The sequence below is a fragment of the Cupressus sempervirens genome, chromosome 10 (assembly GCF_028749045.1).
Source record: "Cupressus sempervirens isolate cs-2001-9-10 chromosome 10, ASM2874904v1, whole genome shotgun sequence".
In the NCBI taxonomy this organism is placed as follows: Eukaryota; Viridiplantae; Streptophyta; class Pinopsida; order Cupressales; family Cupressaceae; genus Cupressus; species Cupressus sempervirens.
The window spans coordinates 542,665,602-542,690,596 of NC_143127.1; the positions used below are offsets into that span (position 1 = coordinate 542,665,602).

General features: G+C 36.1%; 1 protein-coding gene and 1 long non-coding RNA gene across 2 annotated transcripts in view; one reads left to right on the plus strand and one right to left on the minus strand.

Annotated features, from left to right (window-relative positions):
* Nucleotides 1-2,387: 2,387 nt before the first annotated feature.
* LOC149535041 (uncharacterized) overlaps nucleotides 2,388-24,995 on the minus strand; it is a 122,677-nt gene continuing 100,069 nt past the window's right edge. The window contains exon 2 of the long non-coding RNA XR_016357168.1: nucleotides 2,388-2,899. This is a non-coding gene — a long non-coding RNA (uncharacterized LOC149535041). The remainder of the gene's footprint in view (nucleotides 2,900-24,995) is intronic.
* Nucleotides 2,628-24,995, plus strand: part of LHCA5 (photosystem I light harvesting complex protein 5) — a 123,060-nt gene continuing 100,692 nt past the window's right edge. The window contains exon 1 of the mRNA XM_089805038.1: nucleotides 2,628-2,848. Coding sequence (XP_089661164.1) covers nucleotides 2,628-2,848 — 221 coding nt within the window. The remainder of the gene's footprint in view (nucleotides 2,849-24,995) is intronic.

The window sequence follows — 24,995 nt, forward strand, 5'->3', positions numbered from 1 at the left end:
GCTCCTTACAGGGCTCACTTCAGAAGAGTGAAAATTGGTAGCTAGTTACTTGGTGGTTTTTCCCATCTTGGGTTTCCACATTAAATCTTGTGTCCTTTGTGTTCATGTTATTTACTTTTGCATGCATGTTAATAATAATAAATGCTTGAAGACCAGTAACAAATTAATCTACCGAGTTACAACATTTTGTGAAGTGATTACCAAGTATCAATAGTAACTAGTTATTTAAGACATCTAAGGGATCTGTGGATTTGTTTTTTTAGTAACTGATTCACCCCCCCCTCAGTTACTCCATCTATAATTCCAACAACTTTTATCCTATCTTTTTTCTTTACACAAACAATACCAAATATATACTCCACATTATGATTGTATAGAATGCCTCTTAGTACAAAAGAGTGAAGAAATAAATAATTCTTTGAATGAATAAACTAACTTAAAATGTTATCATATATATATATATATATTGAAAATATCTAATTCATTTAAAAAAAATCAATACTTCAAAAATAATATCTTAACGCTGTAAAAATATTTAAAATTAACAAGTTCCACACAATGAGAGTACCTCTCTTTATAGTGTTGTAATAATAATATTTTGATAGGTAGAGGGGTTGCATCCTGAATTAAATTAACAAAAAAGATTTGAACTCATTATCTTCAAAAGTACCTAATCATTCTACAACACATATTAATAGATGACCCAACTATCTTAACTAGGCTTTCATGACTACAACATGTCTTACTTTGAAAGAAGACCAACCTATTAAGAATGATACTCTAAAATGTTAAACAAGACCCATAATTCATAAATACATTCACTCATGGGAGGAGAAGGTTCTAGTTCTCTACTTCCAATAGAGCTTTTCATTTTATTTGTTGACCTTGGAATCATTTCGTGCTTGGCTTTTGATAAGATTTCAATTTTCTTTACTTTGTCCACTCGTTATGAAATTGAGAAGGAGAACAAGAAATGAGCTTTTCTTTTAGAGTATCATTAGGTTGTGTAGTTGACAGGCTTTAGAGGGGCTTACAAAATTGGAGAATTAATTAATGAAGAAGCAACATGGTCGTCCATGATAGGGTTGACATCCACAACAGGGTCAATAAGTACAATCCAATTGTTTGATCATGGACCACACTTCCTCTAGGAATATTTTAATTTGCTACCCAAAGAGATGAGAGGGCTTTGCCCTAATCTACCATGTGAGTGTGCTATTATCTGCCTTGATACCTGATCTAGAACATGCAACTTTTGATAATGAATAGTAATATGTTCTAATGAGAAACATTTTCTATATCAACTGACAACTCTTTCATAATAAATTAATTGTTTCTAGCATCTATCACCCACCATGATGAAATATTATCATTTTAAAATTATTTTATAAACTAGTAAACCTTTTTAAAAAATAAGACAATATAAATTATATTTATTTCAAAAAATTATTGAAACTTATATATCTAATTCATTTCCAATAACAAATATATTAATGAAAGTACTTATAAAATTGCAATACAAATATTTATTGGTAATCTTAATTATTATAATTTTAAATTATTGTTATTAAAAATTTTATTATAAATTTACACTTTAAAAAAATCAAAATTCAAAAAATATAAGTTATTGCTATTTAAAATAAAATAAAATTTTATTCTACTTTATTTACACAATAATTTAAAAAATATTAATTGTAATAAAAATATTTTATGATAATCTTAATTATTAGAATTTCAAATTATTATTATTGTAAGATTTTATTATAAGCAAATAGTACACTTTAAAAAAAATAAAAATAAAAAACATATAAGTTATTTCTATTTAATTTTTTTTATTCTACTTTATTTATATAATCATTAAAAAAAATTATTTCAAATATAAAGAAATTAAACAAAAATAAGAAATAAGAAAGTATTTCGTAAATTTTGTTTTCCCTTTTGAATATTTCATTTATAAAATAAATTTTTGAAACTAAAACAAGGACACAATGCATCTAGTTCCTGTCTATAGTATTTTTGAGTTTTGTCGAGTTCTATCGAAAAAAGTGATATTATGTCAAGTGTTGTTTAACAATTAAAATAAATGTTATAGATTTATAGTAGGTACCAAATATTGAGGATAGATTTATTTTATGAACATGCTATAGAAAATAACTTCTTCAGATTATAAAAAAATCAAAATAAAACTACATACTTTAAAAAAATGCTAAAAATAAAATGTTAAAAATTTCAACAAAAATCTATAGTTACAATTTTCTTTTCAAACTTTTGTAGTTCCAAAAAGTAATTGGAAAAATAAACTATTCTAATTGGACACTATGAAAAATTACACTTCCTACTTAACAAAAACAATCCATCAAAGTATCAATAAATATATTGTAAGTATATTGTGTTAAATTATTGTTCATATATTATTATTAAATATATTGTGTTGAATTATTGTTCATGCAATAAATATGCAAGTATTTGTTCTAATTGGAAAAAAAATTAATAAAAAGTTGAAATGATAAAATTTATGAGTGGCACCCTGCAGAGATTAGATCGTGTTAAAATGCGAGGACACGTCGAAGTAGTAAAACTGGTTGAGCCAAAGGCTTATCCAGTGTAAGCGTGTGTGGCTGCTGCCAATGGCTGCCCTGCTCAGAGTTGTCTCCTACTCTTCCTCCTGCTTTCCGCGGGGTAATTTCTCTTCACATTCATGTAAGTGGGTCAAAGGAAATTGCAAGGGCGGGAGATCCCCTCGCCTAAACACACGACGACCCAGAAACAAGAGAATGATAAGAGCAGATGCTGTTTCCAGACAGACATGGCTGCCTGGTTTGGACCCACCTCCATACCTGGATGGCTCGTAAGTCGCCATTCACAAAACTGTCTCATTTCATTACTAAAGGAATGCTTGCTGCAATGTCAGGATGACGAGTTTTCAATAGTGTACCTTAATTCACCACAAATATTTCACAGCTGATTTGCCAACACAAAACTTATCTCATTATAAATTAGCTTACTGATTATACTGTTGTTGACTTAGTAATTTGTTTAAGGAAACAAGAAGTTGTCTAAGAATTGTGTTTGCTTATGTTCTAAGACTGATTGGATACAGTTTCCTACATGTAATGAAACAAGAAGAGACTGAAATACAAAGAAAGACAAGTCAATCGACACAAGGCACTTCCAAACACCTTGGCGCCCAAACCACTCTTGTTGTTTAAAGAAGTGGTTGAGTTCTGGGTTAAGGAGGCGTTGCATCATTTTCCCTTACCATTGTGAAATTAGTCTCATATTTTACACTCACCATTAGTGGATTTCATTGTAACAATTTTCTTTTAAAACTTAGGTGTACACCCATTTCCACCGCTTCTAAGACAATAGATCAGCTTAGGCTTATTGATGTATCTTTACAGAAAATCTTACCTCATAGGCTTATTGATTACGTAATCAACAACTGTTCATATCTGGCTGTAATCATTCAATGCTATTCTAATATTCTCTCTGTATTATTTCGTATCTTAGTTACTGCAAAAGATCCTTATTCTAAGCATACCTAATATCTAGCACTGAGAACTAGAATGAACCAGTCCATGTTCTCAGCACTAATAACTGCATATAGATTTCATGACATCCAGTCCATGTACACAGTATCGGCTACATCATGAATCAGTCATCATGGTTCTCTCCCCATTACATTTTGCTGCAATAAAGCCTTGTAGTGGGCCCACAAGATGTTTAATCATGTGGCACACGACCATGTAAATTCTCAATGGCATCACTTGCCTTCCATAACTAGGAAGAAGGCTCGTTACACACATCGAAGACAATGAAGTTTGATTTAGTCTCAACTATTACATTTTAGGGTTTTATATAAGAAGCAACTTGTTCTGATAATCTCTCAATCAACTTCTAAGCATAAACATTTAGTTCAATACTTGTAATAAACACTGAAAAGCAATGTTAATAGTGAATCAACCCTCTTCCAAGTAACTTTTGACTCAAAGGTTTGCACCCACGCCCGACGTGTTATCCCCAAGCTACCTCATTTAATATGGAAACAACCTCCAAGTGTGGGACTTGCACTCTAAGGTTGAATCTCTAGAGAAGGCCGACTTCCTTACAATCAAGATGCACCTAAACTAAAACTTTAAGGGAAAAGGGAGAAGGATTGCGTGAAATTAAATGCTGAAAAGGAAAGGGGGTGAAGCACCATATTGAAATTATGATTCTTCCTTGCCTGTAGCAACACATGACATCAATAGAAGACACCAAACTACACAGATCTCAACTCTATTTAATCATCCTAAGACTCACATACAGGTCAGAACTAATGAGATGATACAAGGAAAACAACTTTCACAATGTACCATGCGTGAGAGAATTTGACACAACATATAAACTAGGAAGACAAAAGAGAAACATCTACATAAGGCAAGAAATATGCATATACAATTGAATGTGAGAAAAGATAGAACTGAAATTTCTATTAATGCATGGCAAGACAAAGTTACAATTGTAGAGCAAAGATTTTTGCAAAAGAAATAAAAGAACCTATACAAGTATTTACAAAATTGCCTTTATAGATCAGGGATAACTCAAATGTAACTTGAAGTACAAACTCCAACCACAGTGGAGTTAAATTATAGAGGAGAGCAATAAAGAAAGATTAGAAAGAAATCTGATCTCATAATGCAACTTGTCCATTTGAAGTGACAACAAAGAGCCAAAAGGAATGCATCTAGCAAATAAAAGGATCTATTTGATAGATTTGATCCTTACAAGAAATAAACAAGCCTGGAGATACATTGACATAGTGGAATTAGGCCCCAAAAGTTGCTCAACAATAAAGAATTGGCCTTGGAAGTGTGTTGTGGATGCAAGAAATTAGATTGTGCTACTATCAAACAATGCAGGAAGGGATAACACGAAGTGTTAAAACCCACTTGCGTACCCCTGTAGAGTTGATCCATGTGAAAAAATATTTGATCTACTAGGAAAAAGGGTGAACCATTGATGAAGATCTTTCTATTTTAAATGAACGGCCCAGATATAGAAAAAGTTCTCCCAATAAATAATTAAATCACAAACGTTGATGAAGAAAAACTGTGAATCTGATGATTGGCACAATTCCCTATAAATGGTAGAAGAACCAACAAAACATTGCCAAAATGACTTCCTACAAAATAGGTTAAAACAAAGGTTAACCCCTCGCCACGTGACATAACCCATCGGTCAAACATAAGGAGAACATGTGGAATATTCAAATTGAACTGGTGTCACTATTTCGCAAAGGGTCCAGAAAGACTCCTGCACAATAGTGAAACATGCCTAACATGGAAGGTTCGCTATTTCACCAAGGCAGAAAAGTGACCCCTGCGAAATAACAAAATGCAGAACAACACAAATGTTAGCCGCAAATTTGACGTGTTAACCCATTGTGAAAGAATCCAACTCATTGAATATTTCTCAGATCAGTTATCTGTGATGGGATGAATGGGGGCAAAAATAGCCAACATTTCTGGCAACTCAAGGGGATGCTTTCTTGCTAAGCATAGGATTGGTGGCCTTAAGAAATCTATTGGGCATGGAGTCACCAACAGAGAAGGACGCATTAGCCCAATTGTAACTTCACAAAATCTGCAACCTCAACAAAAAAGAAAAAGCTCTTGACAACTTCAGGAGGGAACAACTGTGCACATACACTTCTTGGAAAGTTGAAAACACCTAATCTACTATGTACAAGTATTTACAAACAATAAATTAAACAAATCCATTTACTGGCTTGTTGAAGTAGCTTCCATTCCTTACAAGTCTTTTGTTCCTTTCATGCACATGGACAACTAGATAGAACAACCAGCATGACAGGCATACTGCAGCAATGTGAAATACCTTCCCAATGCTGAGAACAAAGAAAGTCTCCGACATTGGGGCATATCTTCTTGAGCAAGACATAGTTGCTCCTCTTTGTTATACTCTTCCTCATGCTCAAAAGTGAGCATGACAGAGGGCAACATGCTGATTTGTTGCAGAGCTAGATGCCTTGTGGGGCATCCTCTTGATGGTGTTGGGTCTAAGCAATCAACCTTGACTGTGTTGTTGTGCTCTGCAATGGTGGTATCCTGCTGGTCTGAAAGTGGCTTGGCTTTATTTTGTGAAGAAATGATCTCCACCTCTTCATGCTGCTCATGAACCACTCTCTTGGGAGCTACGGGTACGGTGTGGATCTCCATTTGTTGCTGTTGTAACTCATTATCTTTTGATGAAGGAGCAGATTTCTTGATCTCCATGGATGAGCAAAACAATCCCAGTTCATCCCAAACGTTATCTTCATCAGTCTCTTTTTGCTTTGTTGCAGTAATATGCATAGGTTGAAGGGACACTTCATGTATATCAGCATGTTCTTTCCGAAGGACAGAGCTATCCTTGGGTTCCTCTTTTTCATCCTCCATATCATGGAGAACTGTCTGCTGCAACAAAAGATTTTCTTCTTCTTTAGCTTGTAGCAGAGCCTTTGATTTTTCTAAAGGCTCAAAAGCTAACATTTGTTCCTCAAGAGTAGGAACAACCTTTTTTTCTTCTTCTTGCTCAATAAAAGAGGGAAGATCTTCAAATAAGAGGACTGGATCCACTTCTTTTTGTTCCATCTCTAGCTCTTTGTCCTCAACAAGATGCAACTCCTCCCATTGTAGCTTTTTTGGCTTTGTTTTACTCTTCCAAAATGACATGTTAGGACCATTAGGAGTCCATACAACTCGTCCATCCTCAAAGAGTGAAATGGTAATAGGAATAGAAGGCTAAAAGGGCCATATTTATTGCACGGGGAGTGGAGAAGTTACAGCAACATGGTCTTGTAATGGAGGGGGCTTCTCAAAGCTTGGAATGTCATATTTTGGAGAAGGGGCTACCTCTTCTTCCTTGGCCTGAAAATGAGCTAACTTGAGCCTCATTTCCTTTTCTTCTACTATAGCAACTTGCTTTGCAAGTTTCTCTTCAAAATGTCTCTTTTTCTCCCCCTCTTCCTCTTCTTCGAGATAGGCTTGGTATGCCATTTCCCCCTGTTGTCGGTCCAACTCTTGCTGCCTCTGAATCTCATCAAGCTACCTATCATAGGCCAACAATCGCTCATTTTGTTTGTGAAACCTTGTCATGTCCCCTCTCTAGTCTGATTAGCAGAGTCATGAGAATTGGCCTATTATTGTAGTCCCGTAGGCTAGCAGTGGTGGATAGAGACTCATACTGGATATTCAGTGACCAGAGTTGGTTCTACAATTAGTTTGAGAGCTAGTCAGGGCAGTTCCTTAATTTTTGGGATTTTCCTAAAATTTAGGAGGTTGTGACAGTGATCAAATTTGAGGCTCATTGGGACCAATATAGGGTTTCAGTTTTAGGGTGACACGGTATATTCCCTAGTTTCTAGGAGCATCCCTAGTTTTTAGGGATGGGATTGCCAATTGGTCCACATTGCCCAACATCAGTCACAGGTAGGTGATAGACCTATTCACTGATTATTTGGTTGGTTTGGCTTTCCAGTTGAATAAAAGGAAATATTTTTAATATTTCTTAAGTTTTCGTCTAAATAAATTAAAATAAAGTTATTTATATAGCTAATTGGAGTAATAAGGGGATTTTGGCTTCATTTGGTTAGGTAGGTCTATGTGTTATAGCTCGTTGGAAAGGTCTTGAATTATTATAACTTATTTTCATCATCCGAAGAGCTTCAAGCACCTAGAGTTATGTTATTTGAGGAAAGGGATGTTTTTCCTATATGTAAAGGTCTTTTAATTAAGAAGATTTCATTTTATTATAAAGGGAAAGGTATATTCTCCCTTTAGGGTTTGATTGGCTTTGAGAGAGAGATAAAAGGAGATGTTGGCTCATTCTTTCATTATTGTTTACATCTTCATTCTTGGTATTTGTGATTTTGCTCTGAGGAGTGATTCTAGAGGATTGGGACGCAAACCCTAGAGCCTGGCTATTGGGATGCAAACCCCAATAGATGGTTTAAGCAACATTCTATAGTATTGTTTCAGTAGTTGACAAAGATTGTTTAGTTCAACGATTGGGGGTGCTTGTGCGTTGCACATTGAGGGTCTTGTTTGGTATGTTGGGATCTTCTTGCTGCCTTGGCGTGACTATAGCAGTCGTACGACTGCCTTTCAGTTGGTACGTGATTTTTTGGCTGGCTTATGTTAGCCATCTCTACCCTTTCAGTGCGTGGCTGATCCATTCTTGTAGTTGGAGTCTTCATTCCTTGTTTGTAAACACCTTTGTTGGCATACTAATTACATATCTTGCTTGGTATGATTTGTAGCTATTCTGGTTGATTGAATATTATATTATTTGTTGTTGTTGGTAATTATTGTTTTACTTATATCTGGAAAATACAAAAAAAGAAGAAACAATCTTTCTGTAACTTCTGTCTAATTCTTTGAAACCACAAGAAAAGCACAGGAAAATTTATTATTAAAATTTAAATTTATAGAATTTCAGTGAAAAGATCCTTTTGGGATCTTTCAGTGGTATTAAAGCCTGAATCTGCCAACCTGTATGGTTTTAGTGAAATTATCACAATAGGTTACAAAACAGGGTTTGATAATTCATTTCAACATTTGGCATCTAATTTTATCTATCTTCTATTCATCTTGGTGGAGAAATACACAGGTTTTATGAGCACAGGAGAAACTAGTGGTGAGTAGAGGCCGCTAGAGACGCAAAGACACCAACTATGGGTGAGGCACAGGGTGCTGCTAGTGACGGTATGCCTACAGAGGCAGAGGAGAGAGTTCATAAGAACTTTGATTGTTTCACAACGCAGGATAGTCCAGATGCTGGATAGATTACATACCTAGAGCAGATGGAATTGGATAGGCGTCGAGGTAGACAGGAAAGATAGGGAAGGAGCAGGTCGGTTTCTGTTGCAGAAAGCCAATGTAGTTATCAATCTCATGTCTCAGCAAAGAGATCCCTTTATTCCCATAGGAAGGAATGTCCACATATTCCTGCTTTGGATAGACCATTATTGCCTCAGTTGGGGCAAGTTGAGCAACCGGCACAGGTGGAGCCACCTGAGGTTGAATTCCAGGATTTAGTCATGACAGCTACAATTGAGTGGAGAGCCCTTCCCCCAAAGGTTAGGGATGTTTTTCCATTTCCATAGTATTGTGCATAGCATAGGGATAACACCAGGTTCAAAGGAGACATGGGCTACAGACCACAACAGAACAATGACCTTAGTAGAGCCACTGGGAAGATCACATTGGCTACCTATGATGGCATGGGTGATACGAGTGCACGAGCTTGGGTGCACAAGTTGGATATCTATTTGTCACTGAGACCTATGCCTGAGAGAGGCTATATAGTTTGAATTTTTGCATTTAGACTGGGTTGCCTATGATTGGTGGCACCATGGATTGGTCACCTAGGATCACACCATGGTTCAATCCTATGCTGAATTCATTGAGTGACTCATTGCTAGGTTTGATTGTAAAGACACAGAGCTTTACTACCGAGAGTTGGCACATATTAGGTAGACATGGACCGTGGAGTCTTTTGTGAATGAGTTCCAGTGTATTGTAGTCATGGTTTCGAACATGTCTCATAGTCGTTGTGTGATGTTGTTCATAGAGGGTTTGCAGGACAAGCTCAAGGGACTGGTGCGAGCATTCAAGCCAGCCATCCTCAAGGAGGTCATTGATGTTACATTTAGACTGGACATCCCTCCTATTCCTTATTAGGCAGATGAGAAACCTTTTAGGGATTCTTGGCCTCCCTAGAAGGCCAACACTTCCCAGGGCAGAGGGGGACCACCTTCTAGACCACCCAGGATGGACCAAGAGATGAGGAATGAGCTGAGGAAGAAAATATGCTTCTCCTATAAGGAGCCATGGGAGCCTGGACATTGTTGCCTTGGTAAATGCAAGGTTCATTTGATAGAGTTGACATCTAAGATAGGCGATGAGGAGATACTTCATGCTGATAATAAGGATAGTCCAGAGGAGGTTGACCAAGAAAACCCACAGTTAGAGCTAGACATTCTAGAACCTTTGGCATCAACTAAAGTGACTATGGCTACTCTCTCTAGTTATCCCAAATTTCATGCCTTTCGTTTGAAAGGTACATTGAGAGGCCAGCGGGTTATGAGCTTAGTAGACACAGGTGCCACACACAACTTTATTGACCAGAAGCTAGTTGACAGGCGTGGGTTCTAGTCCAAGGAGTTTGTTAGTTTTGGAGTGAAGGTTGCTGATGGTGTCATTTTGAGCTGTACTCGAAGGATTCCTCAGCTTAGCATCCAGATGGGGGACTATACTCTGAGAGATGATTTTTATGTGCTACCGTTGGAGGATTATGATGTAGTTTTGAGCATGCAATGGTTATAGGGTATTGGGTGATACATCATTGACCACCATTGCATGCAGATGGAGTTTCTTTCTGGAAGGAAGAAGACTATCTTGATGGCGGCTTCAAATGATGGTCTTGAGGAGGTAACTTCTCGTAGGATGGAGACTGTCATTTGTCATGATGACATACTTTGTGCTACACGTTTTGTGAAGTCCAAATACCTACACCTTAGGATTGCAGGGCCTTTCATGTAGACATACAATTAGTGTTGGACCGGCATGGTCGTGTCTTTGGTGACATACCTGTTGGTGTACCTCCTAATAGAGGTTTTGAACATGCGATAGAGATGGAGGATGGGTTTAAACCCATGATTACTACCCTATATCGTCATTCTAGAGCATACAAGGATGAGATTGAGAGGACCATCCATGAGTTACTAGATATATGGGATTCATTCGCCCTAGCTCTAGCCCTTTTGCTTCTTCAGTGGTGCTTGTTAAGAAGGATGAGACTTTGCAGATGTGTATTGATTACAAAGCCTTGAATAAAAAGACAATCAAGAATAGACACCCCATTCCACGCATTGATGAGTTGTTAGATGAGCTACATGGAGCTATCTACTTTTCGAAGATTGATCTCCGTTCAGGCTGTCATCAGATTCGTGTGCGAGATGAGGATGTGCACAAGACTTCTTTATGTTGTCACTATGGGCACTATGAGTTTCTAGTGATGCCTTTTGGCCTCACTAATGCACTTGCCACCTTCCAATCTTGTATAAACCACATCTTCAACAAGTAGTTGAGAAAATCGGTTCTGGTATTTTTTGATGGCATATTGATTTACAACTGAACATAATAGGATCATCTTAGACACATTGAGGAGGTTCTTAGCATCATGGAGAGTCAGTCTCTATTTGCTAAGTTGTCCAAATGTGAATTTGGACTTAGAGAGATTTTATACTTGGGTTACGTGATTAGTGCAGAGGGAGTGAAAGTGCATGAGGAGAAGATTTAGGCAATTCTTGATTGGCCCTCTCCCAGGAACATTATTGAGTTGCATGGGTTCCTTGGTTTATGTGCCTATTATAGGAGGTTCATAAGGGGATTCTCTCAGTTAGTAGAACCTTTAACAGATCTCACGAAGAAGGGAGCCTTCAGTTGGACAAAGCCGGTATAGGAGGTCTTTGAGAGACTCAAGGAGGTTATGACCACTTGTCTAGTTTTGGCACTCCCTGATTTCTTGCAACCATTTGTACTTGAGTGTGATGCTTTAGGTGAAGGCATAGGGGCGGTGTTGATGTAGAACAGACACCCCATTGCCTATGAGAGTAGAAAACTGTGGGTTAATAAGAGGTTGTATTCCACATATAACAAGGAAATGTTGGCTATCATGCATGCATTAGCCAAATTCAGACATTATCTTGTTGGCAGCAAATTTGTGGTGAGGATGGACCATATAGTCTCAAATATTTCTTTGATCAGATAGAGCTTAATGATAGGCAACAAAAGTGGGTTAGCAAGGTGCAGGCGTATGATTTTGACATAGAGTTCATCAAGGGGAAGAACAATACTATTGCTGATGCACTTTCTAGGAAGCCATCACTTGCTGCCCTATGTTCATTGAGTGAGATTTTGGTAGATTGGAAGGCTCAACTTTTAGTTGAGTAATCCAAAAATCAGCATGCTTGTGAGATCATGGATGGGTTGAGACATGATGACAGATATAGTGTAGTGGATGATGTCATCTACTACAAGGGCAGGGTCTACCTTGTTCCTGAATCACAGTTGAAGGAGCACGTTTTGCATGCTTACCATGATACTCCTATAGCAAGACATCTGGGTTATGGTAAGACCTATAGGGTGATATAGGAGAGATTCTCTTGGAAGGGTCTCAAGGATGATGTCTTATGCCATGTTTGTGAATGCATGACTTGTCAGCAAAACAAGTCAGGGCATACTTTTCCAGTTGGATTGTTACAACCTCTACCTATATCGGAGTAGAAGTGGACAGGAATATCTATGGACTTAATTATAGATCTTCCTCGAGTTCAAGGGAAGGACTGTATTTATGTTGTGGTGGACAAATTGATTAAGTATGCCCACTTCTTTCCTATTGCAGCAGACTTCATAGCTTCACAGGTAGTCGAGTTGGTTTTCAAAAATATATTTAGACTCCATGGTCTCCCCAAGACCATAGTGAGTGATAGGGACAGTAGGTTCATGAGTTCCTTCTGGCAGGAACTTTTCAAGCTAGCAGGCACAGAGTTGAACCCCAACACTAGCTACCATCCTCAGACAGATGGACAAACTGAGGTAGTTAATAAGTGGATGGAGGGGTATCTGCACAACTATGTGTCAAGGCAGGCATTGGCCGTATTTGGGCAAATATTGTTATAATACTATGCATCACATGTCCATCGACATGATTCCCTTCATAGCTCTTTATGGCTATGAGGCATTATCTTTTGTTGATTTAGTTTTCAATGACAACAAAGTTCCGTTGGCATAGGATTGCTTGTAGGAGAACCAAGATATCATGAGATCTCTCAGGGAGAGCTTGCAACATGCTCAAAATCAATAGAAGATGTATGCTGATCGGCACAGGATGGAGAGAGCATTTGAGGTGGGTGACATGATTTTCCTTTATCTACAGCCTTACAGACATAGCACCCTTAAATGGGGATGAGTTGAAAAGCTCAAGCCTCATTTTTATGGACCTTACAGAGTACTCAGGCGAGTTGGAGAGGTGGCCTATAAGATCGAGTTACCACCAGATAGTAAGGTTCATAATGTGTTTTGTGTGTCATGCTTGAAGAAGGCACTGGGGTAGCATATTACAACATCACATGATTTACCTCCTTTTGATGAAGAGGGTAAATTGACTTTGTCCCTGAAGAGATTCTAGAGGTTAGGGAGAGACGATTGAGGAGTAGGGTGATTCGGGAGTACTTGGTGAGCTGGAGAGGTCTATCCATAGAGGATGCCACCCGAGAGGGTGAGTTCACTTTGCAGCATCCAGCATTATAGTTGCTTGTGGGCAAGCATTTCTGAGAAGGGAGGACTGTCATGTTCCCTCTCTAGTTTGACTAGCAGAGTCATGAGAGTTGGCCTATTATTGGAGTCTCATATGCTAGCAATAGTGGATAGAGACTCATACTGGATACTCAGTGACCAAAGTTGGTTCTACAGCGGAGCAATTCCTTAATTTTAGGGTTTTCCCTAAAATTTAGGAGGTTTTGGTAGCGATAAGATTTGAGGCTCCTCGGGACCAGTATACGGTTTCAGTTTCAGGGTGACAGGGTGTATTCCCTAGTTTCTAGGAGCATCCCTAGTTTTTAGGGATGAGACTGCTAGTTGGCCCACTTTGCCCGCAATCAATCATAGGCAGGTGACAGGACCTGTTCATTGCTTATTTGGTTGGTTTGGCTTTCTAGTTGAATAAAACGAAATATTTTAATATTTCCTGAGTTCGTGATTAAATAAATTTAAATAAAGTTATTTATATAGCTAATTGGAGTAATAAGGGGATTTTGGCTTCTTCTGATTAGGCAGGCCTATGTGTTATAGCTCGTTGGAAAGGTCTTGAATTATTATAACTTATTTTCATCATCCGGAGAGCTTTGTACACTTAGAGTTATGTTATTTGAGGAAACGAGTGTTTTTCCTATACATAAAGGCCTTTTAATTGAGAAGATGCCATTTTATAATAAAGGGAAAGGCATATTCTCCCTTTAGGGTTTGATTGGCTTTGAGAGGGAGATAAAAGAAGATGTTGGCTCATTCTTTCATTATCTTTTACATCTGCATTCTTAGTATTGACGATTTTTCTCTGAGGAGCAATTCTAGAGGACTGGGATGCAAACCCTAGAGCCTGACTATTGGGATGCAAACCCCAATAGATGGTTTCAACAACAATCTATAGTATTGTTTCAATAGTTGACAAAGATTGTTAAGTTCAACATTTGGGGGTGCTTGTGCATTGCACGTTGAGGGTCTTGTTTAGCACGTTGGGATCTTCTTGCTGCCTTGGCATGACTATAGCAGCCACATGACTGCATTTCAGCTAGTACGTGATTTGTTGGTTGGCTTATGTCAGCCATCTCTACTCTTTTGGTGCATGGCTAATCCATTCTTGCAGCTGACGTCTTTATTCCTTGTTTGTAAACACCTTTGCTGGCATACTGATTACATATCTTGCCTGCTACGTACAATTTGTAGCTATTTTGGTTGATTGAATATTATATTATTTGCTTGTTGTTAATTATTGTTTTACTTATATCTAAAAAATACAAAAAAAGAAGAAACAATATTTCTGCAACTTCTATCTAATTCTCTACAACCACAAGGAAAGCAAAGGAAAATCTATTATTTTAATTAAATTTTACAGAAGTTCAATGAAAGGATCCTTTTGGGATCTTTTAAAGCTCATGTCCATTTGCCTACTTCGCTCATATCTTTGTCTCTCAAGGCCCAACAAATTCTCATTCTGTTCATGAAACTTCTAGTCAATCTTCTTTTGGAAATCCAACATCATGTCTTTAAGCTTTTGATATGGGGTTGTTAGGACTTGTGGAGTAGGGGTAGGAGGGTAGTGATGATTTTGAGCATATTGGCTATAGCCAGCTTGAGGTTGAGACTGAAATTGATAGTATGAGGGCTGAGGAATAACAATTTCATGATATTGGGGAATAGTAATTGTTTCTTTGAAATGGATCCATGGTTAGAACTTCATATAAGTTGCAAATTCATAGAAAACTTGAAAATCACAAAAGATCAAGAGTGATCTTTACATACTAGCACTATTTTTGTTTGAACCAGTAGATTTCCACTTAGGGTCGCCATGGTGTTTGATGAAATGCCTCCAAAGGCTAATGACACTGAGAATAATAGCCAAATTCTTAAATGAATGAAGATTAAAATGGCTACCAATAGACTTATGTAGCTGAAATTGTCCCACTTGGTATGCGAAAAACTGTTGACACAAAAGTCTGCACCCATGCCCGACATGCTATCCTCAGGCAACCTCGTATAACATGGAAACAACCTCCAAATGTGGCACTTGCGATATGAGGTTGAATCTTTGGAGAAGGTTAGCTTCCTTACAATTAGGATGCACCTAAACTAAAACTTAAGGGAAAAGGGAGAAGGATTGCATGAAATTAAATGTTGAAAGAGAAGGGGGTGATGCACCAGATTGAAATTATGATTCATTGCCTCTAGTACCACATGACATTAATAAAAGATTCCAAACTATTACATCCCAAATTTTGACCTAGTTTTAAAATTGCTCATAGCCGTTGGATTTAACGGATTTTTCTTTCATGATCATGTGAAGTAGGTAGTTATTTATATCCGTTGTATTAACTGTTAATGACTATGGTCGTTAACCATTATTTGTTATATGATGTTTAGCAGTCGCTTGATTTTAGAATTATGGTTAATAATTTAAAGTCTTTAAAATGTTTATATGTAAATTATTATGGAACTATTATTATGGTGGAAGTGTTTCACGGGTGATTGCAGGAGAAAATGAAGGGGGGAGGCATTGCTAAATGGGATCATCGGAATGGGATACTTGCTTAGTCCAATCAACAGGATTAACAGGTATGATCTCAAATGTCTTTGGTAAGGACCTAATGACTTGAACTCAGGATACATCTGTAGGACTTGCATGAGCTATTAAATAATTAATTCAAGAAATATAAAATAATTTAATTAAAATATAATACGTACCTCAAAAGATTTTAAATGATCTTTTACCATATTATTATAATATATATCTATGTACGTACACATAGATATAAAAATGAAGTGACACCATCATATTATTTACTTATAATAAAATGATGCCACCTCACCAATATATTTACATGCACGTGTATAAATATAAATCATAATAATTTTCAAATTATAACCTTCCAACTCTTTTTCCATCTTTTTTTCCTTTTTTCTTTTGAAACTGATTGAACACTTGGCATTTTTATTTGACAAATATTCATTAAGTTGCAGAAGCAAATAGTCTTTTAAAACCTTTTTATATCATGAGTTAGGAGATACAAAGTTGCAAGAGCACACATTCTCGTTTCTTTCCCTTTTAATATCTCATTCTTCCTTGCTTATTGTGGCTCCATTCATAGCCGATACTCTGCTACAAACCTATCAGATATCTGCAAGACCATTAAAAACCTTTTTCATAGTAGTGTCATTCTAATACTCTGCCGTATATGCTCTTTTCTTGCTGAGGATATAAGTATTTATACACTGTAGTTACATCTACAAGCAACCAAAGAAGAGCTGATTACAAATCGATTTGCAAGACTTCAGACAGTTCCAAATTTATATCAGGTCATGTGATAATCATTTCCAATTGATGTTATTCCAATGTGTTTACAAATCGATTTCCATAGCTACAGCTGTAGATAATCCTCATTTATAACTAAATAACTCTAGGGTGTTGCTTACCAATAAGCATAGTGAAGGGTCTATAACATGGAATCATAAGTTATCTTTGCTAATAGACCTTGGGATCAGATGATAGTTATTTTTGCAAATTTTTTTTAAGAACATAATTATGTAATCACAGATTGTGAAATGTTGGGAGTATACAATCTTCATGAACCTATAAGAGCTAGTTGCTTTGAATTTGTGAACACTAAGGACTCACCGACTGTTTAGCCATGGAAAAGGTGAAAAGGTGAGATGAAATCTACAAGGATAAAGAAAGTGAAATCAGACTTGATACATTAAATCTAATTAAATAAATATTACTTAATAGCTCATGCTCGTCCCTAATAATGTTTCCTATTGTCAAGTCAAGCAGTGGTGATCGGGTAGTTGAACCCATTAGAAAACCTTGGCTAAGGTAGTTTAAAGACATGTTTTCCATCTAATGATCACTTGATGTTAGTGGTGTCAGTTATGTAGACATGTCCGTTTATAATTGTGTGGACATTCTAAACACCAGGATGTTCAGGTGGCTGGACTAAGAATATCTCAAGCGTGATCCTGAGGTAGGGAGGGCCTTTTTAATTCAATAGATTGTGTGGGGATAAAGTATGGTCCGAAGGTGGGAGGTTAAGCCTAAGTCAATGCTTCTCCTCATACGGAAAGCCGAGGCTCGCACAACCAGCCAAAGACCCACCGGATAATACTTGTATGTTTTTTTTTTCTTCTTTTAGATAGTTAATCGTTAATTTAGTTATTTCAGTTGATCATTGATACAATTATTTTCGGTTAATCGTTAATCTAGTTATTTCATTTGATCATTAATATAGCTGTTTTTAGTTAATCGTGAATCTAGTTGATCATTAATATAGTTATTTTCAGTTAATCTTTAATCTAATTATTTTAGATGATCATGGACATAGTTATTTTCAGTTAATCGTTAAACTAATTATTTTCATATGATCATTGATATGGTTATTTTAGTTGAACATGGTTATTTCAATTAATTGTTGATAGTTAAAATAGTTAATGTCATATGAAAAGGATTTCAGTTATCTATTCAATGAATGTTGGAAAATCTCTTTATAAACTATCTTTATTTTTGTTATGAAAAACCATTTGTTATATATGGTATCAAAGTGCTAGGTTCAACACTGAACCTAGGGAACACTACCTTCCATGTAAACTTGAAAAATTCTTAGAATAATTGTACAAGATGCAAGTACATAAAACACCTTGCAAGAAGGCTCGACATCCCATCTTCTCATATTTAATTAAAAATATGCCAAAATTTGAGTACACTTGCTGCTCTATGGCCCAAGACAATGAAACCCTGAACTAAGCCTTGCAACGGATGAAGAAAGAAAGAGTCAAGTGGACTCCTGCTAGTAAAGCAGTATATAGGAACAAACTAATTCAAAACTGGAATGCTCGTCAGGACAACTCTCTTCTACACTTCCACAGATCCTGGATGGTGCGAGATATGTACAAATCTAAATTAGAATTGAATGCTGAGAAGCAAAATTAGATTCCATAATGTAAATATCCTCAGTAGAGGAAATTTTTGTAAATAAGGCTGCCATGAATGCAACAACAAAGTATTTAAGTAAATAAATTGGTTTATTCATGTGATATATGCACTTGCAAAACTCTTTTAATTGTTGTAGGTACACTTTTAAAATTTAAAAAAAAAAAAAAATATATATATATATATATATATATATACAATAAATTGACCTAAATTTTGTAAATTCACAGGTTAAACTAGTAAACAAACAAAATGAGCAGCAATAAGAATGTTGCAAATCATGATATGGTCCGTGAAAACACACAATCATCCATTGATTTGTTACTTTAGATTTTGCAAGAAATGCAATTGAAGTTGGATAATATGGAAAAGAGAATGAATGAGATGGCAGCCCAGATGGGGCATAACCATGAGGAAACACAATCATCACCTCCTCTTAGAACAAAGATAGAAGTCTCCGGATAGAATAAGAAAATCTCTTCACCCACTCAAACTGAAAAACAAAAGAAACAAGAAATAGTGGCTGAGCTGTTAGTAGATATTAAGAAAATCAAACCACCCAAATTTGCCGGTTTTGAATCTGGAGAGGATGTAGAGGTTTGGTCAACTGAAATGGAATAGTATTTTGAAATTATAAGCATTTTAGAAACCTCAAAGGCGGTTTGGGGAATAGACCACTTTACTGGAAAAGCTGCTACATGGTGGGGAAACACCAAAGTTTAGCAAAACATTAAAACTATTGAAATTACTTGGGAAAAATTTGTAACCATTTTTATGAATCATTGGTAACCCCAAACCTTTTATGACCAAAAATTACTGGACTTCCAAAACCTAAAGCAAGGGGTGAAATTTACCCGACTACTAAAGTATGTACCACCATATCAACAAGATAGAAATCTGAAGGTGAGGAAATTCATTATGGGTTTGAATAACAGAATAGGAGGCGCAGTTGATGTTCTCACTCCTCAAACTATGGAAGAAGCTTTAGAGAAAGTTGTCCGACAGGAATACAAAATCAAGAGGGATGACTCCATTCAGGATAATAAAAGGAAAACAAACTGGAATACGGAAGGTGTAGATACTGGATCTTAGAAAAAACAATTTAAGCATTTCAAGTATAGCAAGGCAGAATAAAAAAGAAATGAAATCAATGATTTTAAAAATAATTTCAGTACAAGTAAAAATAATAAGAGTAATGAAAAGAAGGGGCCACCTTCAGGATGTTACAGTTGTGGGGGAGATCATTATGCTAGTAAATGCCCTATCAAACCCAACACTATTCAGCATCGACCACCTGTTCCACAACATGTTTATCAACAAAGAATCTATGCAGCCTTGGATAATAGACAAGTAGAACAACAGATAGGCCCGATTGAAACTCTAGGTAAGATCTATGGGAACCCTGTCTCTATTTTAATTGATACTGGAGCTTCTGTATGTTTTATATTGCCTAAACTATTAAGTAGATTTTGAAAGAGATCTAGTTTTATGGAAAAACCATGGACAGTCGAGTATGCAAACCAGTTAAGGGCTAAGATAGAGCAGTGTCTGTTTGAGGCTTAGGTTGATTTTCCAAATTTCTCCACTGAATTGAATTTGTATGTAGTACCTCTTGGGTCTTATGATATTATTACAGACATTAATTGGCTCAGTGAGCATAAAGCCAAGGTGGATTGTCTTGCCAAAACTGTATTGTTTGGATGATTAAGGCAAACCTACAAGCATTATAGGGATTAAACATGAAATTAAATCAAAACAGATATTTGCCATGCAACTTAAGAAATATGGAAGAAAAGGCTGTGAGATTTTTGCAGTAAGAGTTGAAGACATGAGAGATCCTATAAACACCATTTATGGAGATGATTACATTTTTGAAGATGGGGAAATTAGAGAAAAGTTAAAGGAATCTTTCGAAGAAAAATATCCTTTTCTAAAGAATTATCAAGATGTATTTCTCGAAGAACTTCCCGGTCTACCACCATCTCAAGTCTTTGATTTTACCATAGATTTGATATCAGGAGTAGAACCCATTTCTTGAGCACCATATCAAATGACTATGACAAAATTAATGGAGTAGCAAATACACTTACAGGATATGTTAAACAACAAACTGATTTGGCCCAGTGTTTCACCATGTGGAGCCCCAGTATTGTTTGTCAGGAAGAAGGATGGAACCATGAGATTATGCATAGGTTACAGAATGCTCAATAAGGTTACCATCAAGAACTAGTATCCACTTTCTAGAATTGATGAACTTTTTGATCAAATGAAAGGTGCACCAATATTTTCAAAAATTGATTTGAGGTCAGGATATCACCAGCTTCGTATTAAGGATGAATATATTCACAAAACTGCATTTAGAACCAAGTATGGGCATTATGAATTTATAGTGTTACCTTTCGGGTTAACCAATGGTCCAACAACTTTTTATGAACTTAATAAATAGCATATTCCAAGATTGCCTAGATAAGTTTGTGTTGGTCTTTATAGATGATATTCTAATCTATTCAAAAAACAAAGAAGAACATCTAGAAATTTTTTTACAAAAGTTAAGAGAACATAATTTATATGGAAAATTGTCTAAATGCACTTTCTATCAAAAGGAAATTCAGTATTTAGGGCAATTATATCAGCTCAGGGAATAACTTGTAGATCTGTCAAAAATCAAAACAATTAAGGAATGGCCTATATCTAAGAATGTGATAGAAGTTGGAAGTTTCATGGGATTGGCAGGGTTCTATAGAAAGTTTTTCAAGAATTTCTCCAAAATAGCTTACCTGATTACATCACTTCAGAGAAAGGCAAGGAAATTCATATAGACAGAAAAATGTCAATCAGCATTTGAATACTTGAAGGAAAAGTTAACCACAACACCCATACTAAGAGTACTTGACCCACAAAAGAAATTTGTTGTTATAACTAATGCATCGGGAGGAGTAGGAGGTGTGCTAATGTAGGACAAGCAAGTAATTGCATAGGAATCTAGGGAATTGAAGAATTATAAGCAGAATTATGCCCCTCATGATATGGAATTAGCAGCTATTGTTCATGCTCTTCAAATGTGGAGACATTACTTGATTGTAAAACTTTTTGATCTATGATCCAACCATCACGGCCTAAAATATATTTTCGCTCAACCAAATCTAAATGTTAGACAAAGAAGATGGCTGGAATTTTTAGCAGACTATGAATTTGACATATGTTATATTAAGGGCAAGGAAAACAAAGTGGCAAATGCCTTCAGTAGGAGAAGACACATTTCTGCAATGGCTAATATAAATTTAAGTTTAAAGGACCATATTTTACAACATCTAAAGCATGATGAATTTTATTCAGAGATTGGCCTAGCTCTCATCAGGGACTCATAGGATTCCAAGTATTCATAATTTAGGATAGAAGAGGATGGATTGTTAAGATATTATAATAGGAGTTATGTACCCAACAAAACTAAACTTCGAAGAGTGATTCTGGAAGAATCTCATTCAACTTCATATTCAGGACACCCTAGGGTAACTAAAATGTTGTCAGATATAAAACCTCTATATTTTTGGAAAGAAATGGAAAGGGAGATATTAGAATTTGTGGCAGGATGCTTAGAATGCCAAAGAGTAAAAGCAAAACATTGATACCCAGTTGATCTTTTGCACCCAAATGAAGTAGCAGAATGGAAATGACAGATAATTTTCATGGATTTTGTACAAGGATTACCTATGACACGAAATCAACACAATACCATTCTGGTAGTAATAGATAGACTGACAAAAGTTGCTCATTTTATACTAGGAAATCTAATTGACAGAGCACCAGAAATTGCTCATAAATTCATAAAAAGAAATTTTTCAGATTGCATGGAATTCTAGAGAAAATTATTTTAGCTAGGGATGCTAGGATAACTTCCAAATTTTGGAAAACATTATTTTTAGCATAGGTACTAAACTCAACATCAGTTCAGTTTATCATTTTGAGACAGATGGTCAAATAGAAAGAGTAAACTAAGTATTAGAAGATTTTTGAGAGTTTACTGTGTAGATCGGCAATATCAATGGGAAACATATTTACCTTTGGTAGAATTTGCTTATAACATTTCCTATCAATCCACCATTAAAATGGCCCCCTTTGAGGCTCTATATGGCCGCAAATGTAGAACTCCGATGAGGGTGGAATCAATTGGAAGATAGAATTATTGTTGGGCCTGAAATGTTTAAGGAAATGGAAGAACACATAATCCAGATTTGTCAAAGATTGAAGGAAGCTAATGACAGACAGAAAAGTTGTGAAGATGCAAAAAGAACACCTAGGGAATTTTTGGTGGGAGAAAAGGTGTTATTAATGGTAAAACTTCGGAAGAGTACTATAAAGTTTGGTAAGAATGCCAAGTTAGCCCCAAGGTATGTGTGACCTTTTGAAATATTAGTTGTGAACCCAGTAGCCTACAGAATTGCCTTACCACTAGCCCTTGCTAGGATGCATGACGTCTTCCATGTATCATACCTTAAGAAATACATTACTCATCATAATCATATAATTGATTGGAACCTATTATAGGTGCAAGAGCCCGGGGTGTTAAAAATAGAATCACTCAGAATACTCAAGGTGCGTAAGCTATGCTTAAGAAATCAAGAGGTGACTCAATGCAAGGTCCAGTGGGATCAGTATGTAGAGGATAATGCTAACTGGGAAGATTATCACGAAATCTTTCAAAAATACCCTCATCTTTTCTCCAAGGCTAGAACTTGAACATTTCTTTTCTTGAAATAATTTGAATAGATATTGTTTAAAGTTTTGTTGTGATATTCATTAGGGACGATGAAAAATTTAAGGGGGAGGGTATGTTACATCCCAAATTTTGACCTAGTTTTAAAATTGCTCATAGTCGTTGGATTTAACGGATATTTCTTTCATGATCATGTGAAGTAGGTAGTTATTTATATCCGTTGTATCAATTGTTAACGAAGATGGTCGTTAACCATTATTTGTTATATGATGTTTAGCAGTTGCTTGATTTTGGAATTATGGTTAATAATTTAAAGTCTTTTAAATGTTTATATGAAAATTATTATGGAACTGTTATTATGGTGGAAGTGTTTCATAGATGATTGCAAGAAAAGATGAAGGGGGCAAGCATTGCTAAACGGGATTATCAGAATGAGATACTTGCTTAGTTCAGTCAACAGGATTGACAGACCTTAAACTTCTTTAGTAAGGATCTAACGACTTGAACTCAAGATACATCTGTAGAACCCACATGAGCTATTAAATAATTAATTCAAGAAACATAAAATAATTTAATTAAAATATAATACATACCTCAAAGGATTTTAAATGATCTTTCACTATATTATTACAATATATATCTATGTATGTACACGTATATATAAAAATGAAGTGACACCATCATATTATTTTCTTATAATAAAATGATGCCACCTCTCCAATATATTTACATGCACGTATATAAATATAAATCATAATAATTTTTGAATTATAACTGTTGTGACCGCCAGTCACCATCGCCCAAGTCTGGGATCCCTTTTTTGTTTTTTTAAAAATTTGCTAGCTGTTTGCTTATTCTGTAGAGCGCATATCAGCGAAGACAGAGAATAGAATCCTTCATCATTCAAAAATCCCGCTTTCCTTACAGCATGGAGCACAGTTTTGGAAGGAAATATTATGCAAAGAACAAAATCTGCTAGTTTAGAAAAAGCCCGCTCTCTAAAATTCTGGAGCGCAAGTTTGAAGGAGTCACGGAAAAGACAAATTCCTTCATTCCTTCAAAACTCCGCTTTCCATAAAAGCGTAGAGCGCAGTTTTCAATCAGTGAGGGAAAAGGATAAAATCCTTCATTCCATAAAAAGCCCTTTCCCTAAAATTTCAGAGCGCAATTTTGAGAAAATGGAGGAATGTTTTGGTCAAGGATAAAATCCTTCATTCCTTGAAAATTCCGCTTTCTATAAAGTGTGGGGCGCAAGCTTGAAGGAGTCATGGAAACATTTCACAAAGGATAAAATCCTTCATTCCACTAAAAGCCTGCTCCAGCAAATTTCGAGCCCAGACTTAGGGATTGTAAATTTTATCTCCAATCTAAGCATAGATATGGATAGGAACACATCTATAGGGGAAATTAAAAAGGGACTAGATATCACCTTTGGTTGAGTGGTCAGGGCTAATATAAATTCAAAAGAAAAATCAGTTGAAGAAGGTTTCTACGCAATAGAAATAATGGCTTGGGCACATGCCGCATGTTACTTCACTAACGCAGATATCAAGAAGAAGTTGGAAAAGCTAAGGAATGCAAGATCTGATATATAATGACGACTAGATCAAGACTGCTCGACGCTCAGACAATTGATAGACAAAATGCAAAAGGTTGCCACAAAAGCAAAATTGCACCCACTTGAAGAAACGTTTGATGCAGATGGGAATCGATCCTGTAAAACACATAAGAAGAGCAGACCTTTTGGATCTCTCTACTGTCCCTTCCTTCTATGATCATAGCTCTCTTTTCAACAATGCACAACAATGGGAGAATGCAATGCTTGCAGAAAACCTAAGGTGGGCATTACTAATTGCTGACAATAAGCCAATTCTAGCCCTGACAGATTTAATGTCAATAGCTAATCACCAGTTCAATTTGCAAAAGAGCATGAATAGCTCAACATGGTCACATCATAAGCAAGAAATGGGAGCAGCTTTTG